Source organism: Rhea americana, unplaced genomic scaffold, assembly GCF_003343005.1.
Source record: "Rhea americana isolate MKP2758 unplaced genomic scaffold, rheAme1 scaffold_13, whole genome shotgun sequence".
Classification (NCBI taxonomy): Eukaryota; Metazoa; Chordata; class Aves; order Rheiformes; family Rheidae; genus Rhea; species Rhea americana.
This window is the reverse complement of record NW_028185372.1, coordinates 7,462,123-7,468,892: the sequence shown is the minus strand read 5'-3', so window position 1 is coordinate 7,468,892 and position 6,770 is coordinate 7,462,123. Positions and strand designations below refer to the sequence as shown.

The window sequence follows — 6,770 nt, the reverse complement described above, 5'->3', positions numbered from 1 at the left end:
ATGTTTTCCTCAGAAACAACCAATGTTTTGCTCAGAAACAACCAATATGCCAAGATCCTTGCAAAAAGGGCAAGCATTTTTAATTGAGAGGGTTTTCCCTTAGAGAGCGTGAATATTTGGGATGAAGTGCTATTGTCTGCTGATGGACTAGAGTATGTACCTTTTTAGTCCAGAGTTCTTCTAATATCTTACTATTCAGGATGTGAAGCAAGAACTCATACGGGTGGTCAGAGCAGCAGGCTTCACARCACCAACAACTCAACGTGGATGGGATGGAAATGGACCTATACAATCCCCTTCTSTTGAAGAAATAGCTCTTCTTAAAGCGGTGTTGACTGCAGGGCTGTATGACAATGTAGGAAAAATAATATACACAAAGTCTGTGGATATCACAGAGAAGCTGGCGTGCATGGTAGAAACCGCTCAGGGTAAAGCGCAAGTGCATCCCTCCTCTGTAAATCGAGACTTACAGGTATATGGATGGCTGCTTTACCAGGAGAAGGTAAGCCTATGACTCTATATCAAAAAAAGGATAACCTAAGTGGAAGTTGTCAATGTAGTTGATACTGGCATTATGCCTCTAGTGTTAAACTAATATGCAACAACAGTTTAAGAGTTCTTAGTATCTTATGTCTCTAAAGTCAGTAAAAATGAGTCATCTGAGTGCCMGAGAGCCACAGAGAAATTTTGTCTAGAAGATTGGCAAATCTGTTTAAGTTATAGCTACTAGTTTCACCATAAAGAACTTTTTTCTGTCACTTTTTTGATATAGTGCTATTGATTTTAAAGGTGATCATTTTTACGCAGTGACATATGCATTTGTGTAGTAGTAACCCTTTAAAAAGTGTGCATTTTCTTTGCTCTTAACTGTTCTAAGCAGGCTCTAAGGTTTTGRAGGCTCTCTCATATCCCCAGTAATAACTTAAGATGCATAAATTCTGTAATTGACTGCTGAACTTCATAACTGAATTTCATTTTTGTCACTCTTATTCCCCCTCTTTACTCCAAACTTCATTAACCTTTTGCTAAAGCAATGTACTTAGATAGATAGACTTCTCGTACAACAAAAATACGACAGGAGATGCTTAACAGCCAACTTTGAAAAAAGCAGCAAATTACATTATGGTTCTTAATGCATATGAAGCAATAGCATTATTTCAAAGAGCTGAAAATATTCCAGGCCCCCAGAACTTTAATCTAAAGGCAAGATAGCAGCTAAGGTAAGTAAATTATACCATGATCAGTGGAACACAGATTGCTTCTTCTATGTAAAGATGCAGGGTAAAGCTCAAGTGCATCCCTCTGAAAATCAAGACAGATCTACAGATGACTTTGTTACCAGGAGAAAGAATTTTTGTTTTCTTTCCTCTCCCATCCCATTTGCTCTATGTCTGTGAGAAGCCACAAAACCAGAAGTATGCTGAATCTAGTCCAAACTTACACTCATGTGAGCACACGTCTGTATGCATGTGCAAACATATATGTATATTGACGTATCTATTACATAGGTGTATATATTGACAAGCTAGCTGGTGCCAAGAGGAATATATAATGGAAGAGTTTTACCTGCTTTTTCTTTCAGTAGGTTTACTAATTTTGATCTCTGTAGTTACCACTGAAGCACTGGGCTGACATTATCTTTCTGTTAAATTTAAACAAGAGCTTATTTGTGGCCTTAGATAATTTCCTAGTAGCACCTAAGGCTGCCTCTTACAGGCCAAAATGCTATGCATTTTACAACTGGTATGGGCAGACAGTTGGCCACCAGCTATTCTCTGCACAATCATTTGTGTGGATCAAATCTTATAAAGGGGTGGGGGCTATATAGCTCTTGCTTTTAAAATTAGCATTCAAATTTGGTGTTGTAGATTTGGGGGCTTTTTTAATCTTTGTGTTTGTTTATATGCAGGTGAGGTATGCTAAGGTGTACTTGAGAGAGACCACTTTAATTTCCCCCTTTCCCATTTTGCTTTTTGGTGGGGATATAGAAGTCCAGCATCGAGAGCGTCTCCTATCTGTGGATGGTTGGATCCATTTTCAGGTGCATTGGGGTAGTAATTACCTTTTGTGGTTTCACTAACTTTTTTATTACACAATTGATGTAGAAGTTTATTTCAGACTATTATATACTTGGGATGAAGATGGGAAAGAACTAGTAGAAATGATGGGGAAACTTGATAAGCATGTAATGAAATTATAGCCAGCTACACTGGAAAGGGAAGTTTAGTAATGTGTGGCTTGAACAAATCAGTTTCTTCTTTCTTCATGAAGAAAATCTTTTTTTTTTTTTTTTAAATAGGCTTCTGTTTTTTGTGGGGGTGGATTTTTTTAGTAGAGTTTCTACTGAGAGCAGATGAGTATACTAATTTATGTTACTCTGCTACAGTCTCTTAAGCATGTAGGCATCTGTTTATCTTTAAAATATTTTTTGCTTTGTAGTCTATATGGAAATACTTGGGGGAAAAATCTAAATGGGAAATACTTGGGGGAAAAATCTAAATGGGAAATACTTTTGTTTTGTGTTTGGATTCTCTTGTGTGTGTTGGTTTTGGGGTGGGGAGAAGGTGTTTTGGGGGGGGGGTTTTTTGTTTGTTTTGTATTTTTGTGCATGTTTGGCTTTTGGGGGAGGTTTTTTTTAACAAAAAGATTTATTTGGAAATGGAAAGACTAAGAACTCTTTCATAGTATATTTTAGTAGTCAAGATTAAAATGGGTCATATGTCAAAATCTTTATATAGAGTCTGTAAAATGGTAGAATTGGCTTCTGCCAGTCTGCAAACTACTTAGTTAGTTTTCTCTTCTTTTGTGGGCCTTATGTTACACTCCAGGAAGAGTATAAACTACAAATCACTTTATTTTTTTCTGTATTTTATAAAGTAAAAATTACATACCCAAATGCTGATGCAAGCAAACAATCATTTAATTGAATTCACCAGSTTTGTTCATATTCATCCAGAATTTTAAAGATCAGCTTTCCTATGTGTTTGCAGGAGAATTCTTTGCGGTCTTTGGGTGGCCACAGGTTGTGCAGATGCTGGGCATATATATTTTGTAATGGTGCGGTTATTTTTAAATGAGATGCTAAGCAGAATATATGTTGCATTTTATACCTGTGTTTTTGCTGCTATTTCTATCATGGAGGATATGGAGACTAGAAGAGGAGAGGGAAGGGTCCATCTTTGGATATCAGAATCCCTAGCAAGGAGCAATTGCTTTCTCAGGAGACCAGAGAGACCTTCCTGAAGGGTAGGACAGAGGTGTAGGTATTTGTTTCAGATATAAATGATAARAATTGGATTCAGATTTGTCTTCTACAACTCTTTAGGACCCTACCCATCAATTTCTGTGAGACCCAGTTCCCACRCAGTAGAAACAAGAATATAGTCAATAAGCAGTGGAGGAATGGACAACAAAAGTGCCAACTATTCTGGTTTAAAAAATATGCATAAGCTGTCCATAAATACAAATGGATTTATTTTTTCTGTTACTTATTATTTTATAAAACATTTTGAGTAGGGGGAATATCAGTTAACTTAATTTCATTATACACTGAATGTTTAGGATCTGTGTGTGAATGTTTTGAGTTATTCTTCTGAGGTGCAGTTCTTTTAGGCTTTGATGCTCCAAAGAAAAGGTACTTAAAGGTAAGAGGGTATAATGTAAGCCCAGTAATTTCATGAGTATACTCTCTGCGTGCTTAAAATTAAGCATATGCATGATACTTGCAGGAATTTCTTTTTATATGCAAGGTAGTCTTTTAAGCTATATTTCGGTACAAAATGTCTTGGAGAATAATGCACATTTGTCTTCTCTGYTCTTTACAGGCTCCTGTGAAGATTGCAGTAATTTTCAAACAACTCAGAGTTCTCATTGAGTCTGTTCTAAAGAAGAAGCTTGAAAATCCTAAAATGTCTCTCGAAGGTAATCTTTTAGACTACTGGTGTAAAAATTTACTTTACAGACCTTGTGACTTGAGAAAGTATACTAGTCCTTTTTGTGCAAGGATGCAGTATAAGTTGAATATAGCTCTATTATCTTTAGAGACACCCAAAAAGTCGTTACTCATCCTAYGTGTGTTCTGTAGCAATGTATGAGGATCTGGACAAATGCTGATTTAAAGCTGATAATTTAAATGCTGGTAAACAGCTTTCATGATAGTGATACTAATGATAAGGTGTATTTCGTAAAACAGAAATAACATTGTGTATRTAATGAACTTAACCATGGATGAATTTCAAGTGTAGTGTGAGTTGTCTCACAGTGTAGGGTGATGATGGGGGATTGCATCTTGGCCCCCAAAGTTAAGGGGTAGGGAAGTATCATCTAGACTTAACACCAGAAATTCAGAAGAATGTTGTAGATGGAGAGGAAGAATGTGAGTTCTATTAGGCTAATGCATCTGTGGCTGTGCCCTTCATTTTATTCATCTCTTCTGTGTAATATTGAAATAGCCACCATCAACTCATTAGCAAATTTATTAAAAAAAAAAAAAAAGTCACGTAGTATGGACRTACTTGKTTTTGCTCCACAGAGAAGCTATWTTCCGGAGTCATCTTCAGTGGGAGTTGGTTTTGTTTGGTTTTGGAGTAGATCTTAAACTTGCTCTTTTCCACTCACTGTCATGTTTGTGTTTTCTTTCCTAGATGACAAGATCTTACACATCATCAAAGAATTGATAAAAACAGAGAATGGTARCTGAAACTGAAAATCAGTAAGAAACCAGAGCTTCAGTAATGGCAGGGGAAATACGCACTCCAACTTTAGTTAAAAATATTTAAACACTTAAATGCTGTTGATAACAGCCCTGGCTTGGGAAGGCTGCCTGGTTTTGTGTAAAGCTTGCCTTCCTGAGTAACTTTTAAAGGGGAACATTGAGTATGTTTAGCCTTTACAAAACACTTGGTGCCATTTGTTTGAGCATACTTATAATGCAGACAAAGCAGCTTGTCTTTTCAATATAGAAATGACTGTGTCCCATTCTAGTTTTTTTTGTTTCCATTTAGTGTGGTAATTACACCATTACCAGTGATGCAGACCTGTACTAATAATTCAAGATTGAGTCCTAGATCTCTGTGGGGTAGTATTTCATTGGATATCTGCAAACAGAAGACAAACCTTTTTTTTTTTTTAACTTGGATTTCCTAAGTGCTAATTCCTTTGAGCTATGAATTTGCATTATTAAAGCAATACATCTTACATATGTCTATATTCTTCTGTATAGTTTAAGGGTGTCACTGGAGCTGCCCAGTCGGTGAACTCTGGGATCTGGGCATCCTTCTGTCCTTGTGCTAGGTGCACTCTTTTAAAACCCAGGAGGTTTTTCTGTCCCAGTGGAATGCATGCAGATGCTGCTGTCTCCATTTATAGGTTTGACCAGTAGCAAGGCTGAGTGTAGCAGACAGATGGATGCACACACAGAGGATAGCAGCATGGCCAGCCATGCAGACTCTCACTGCCTTTAGCATTGTTCATATATAACGCTATGAGAACTCTCATAAGATGTGGCTATCTGCAGTTATSTTTTATTCCTTCTCTCTGGCTGATCATGATTGAAGTTCACCAGCCAAAAACACTTGTGCCTGTGTTCATAAGTTTATGATTCCCTCGTATATCAACATTTTGACACACTAATACCAATATCTGGACCCTGAGCCTACTTATCCAAGATGGAAGTCTCTTCTTTCTTGCCAGTTAATCCAGTTTGATGTTCACTAGCAAGGCTCACCTACTTGTTCCACCTGTAATCATAGATCCCTTGAATATAGCAGTTTGTCTAGCCACTGATCCAGCTACTGACTCAAGATTTGAGTCTTCTCAGATGTGGATCTCTTCCACAGGGGATAATCATGTCTGGTAGTTGCTAGCACTTTAACACATGTGCATGCAAGATTAAATTCACTGGGGAAGTCATTGTAGCCTGTGGACCTCTTGTGCAAGCATATACACCCCAGCTTCTCCAGCTGTTGCCACATAGATCTTGGGGCCCTGTGACTCRCAGACCCTTTTCCAGCTGCTGGCACTTAGACCTTGTAGTACACAGCTGCTCTCCTGGGCCCTGGTTCCTCCAGTCACTGGCACCGAAGAGTTCTGTGCAGCACATGCTCCAGTCACTGGCACATAGACTTTGCAGTTCTGCATTGGATAGAGAGTTAAGGTTTTTAAGAAGGTAGTATAGACTGCTGTGATCAGGCACAGAGTGGAAGGGGAATAAAAGGAACCAGCTGCATGTAAGCAGACTCCCTAGTCACTGCGTTGAGTGTTCTGACTTCCCTCCGTTCTCCTGGCTGAAATGGTGCTCTGTCATAAGTGTATGTGCATATATTATAGTCAATAGATAGGAGTGGAATTAAGCTTCAAACTTCCCAGGAGCCCAGGTATTGTAATACCTTTTTCATTCCTGTGGCGTATTGTGGTAACATGAATGGAAATGCAAGACATGTGGAGCAATCTAGCTATCGAAGGGCGCCAGCTTCTGGTTCGAAGGGCTGGGTGTTGAGGATCGCCAGCCATTTATTTCAGTAGCAGCAACATGGCAGATCCCGCAGTTTCAGCTGAGCAGGCTCAGACTCTGCCACGAGCGCCCTCGCCGCACCGCTGCCCGCTTTGCTTCCCTGCCCTCGGAGGGAGGCGCGGCGCGCCGCTGGGCCCGGCTCGGCAGGGCCCGTTCCGCGGGCCGCTCGGGCTCTGCGCGCGGCTGCGGACAACAGCCCGGACGGGCGAGCAACGCGCCTCTGCAGCTCGGCTCCTTTCCCCCCTGCTACACGCGGCCC

General features: G+C 39.6%; 2 protein-coding genes across 2 annotated transcripts in view; both read left to right on the top strand.

Annotated features, from left to right (window-relative positions):
- DHX29 (DExH-box helicase 29) overlaps positions 1 to 5,196 on the top strand; it is a gene marked incomplete at its 5' end in the record, with an annotated part of 23,169 nt that extends 17,973 nt beyond the window's left edge. Inside the window, 4 exons of the mRNA XM_085297710.1 lie at positions 200 to 502; positions 1,910 to 2,041; positions 3,825 to 3,921; positions 4,644 to 5,196. Coding sequence (XP_085153836.1) covers positions 200 to 502; positions 1,910 to 2,041; positions 3,825 to 3,921; positions 4,644 to 4,699 — 588 coding nt within the window. The remainder of the gene's footprint in view (positions 1 to 199; positions 503 to 1,909; positions 2,042 to 3,824; positions 3,922 to 4,643) is intronic.
- A 1,221-nt stretch (positions 5,197 to 6,417) lies between these two features.
- CCNO (cyclin O) overlaps positions 6,418 to 6,770 on the top strand; it is a 1,825-nt gene continuing 1,472 nt past the window's right edge. The window contains exon 1 of the mRNA XM_085297709.1: positions 6,418 to 6,489. Within this exon, the coding sequence (XP_085153835.1) occupies positions 6,418 to 6,489 (72 nt within the window). The remainder of the gene's footprint in view (positions 6,490 to 6,770) is intronic.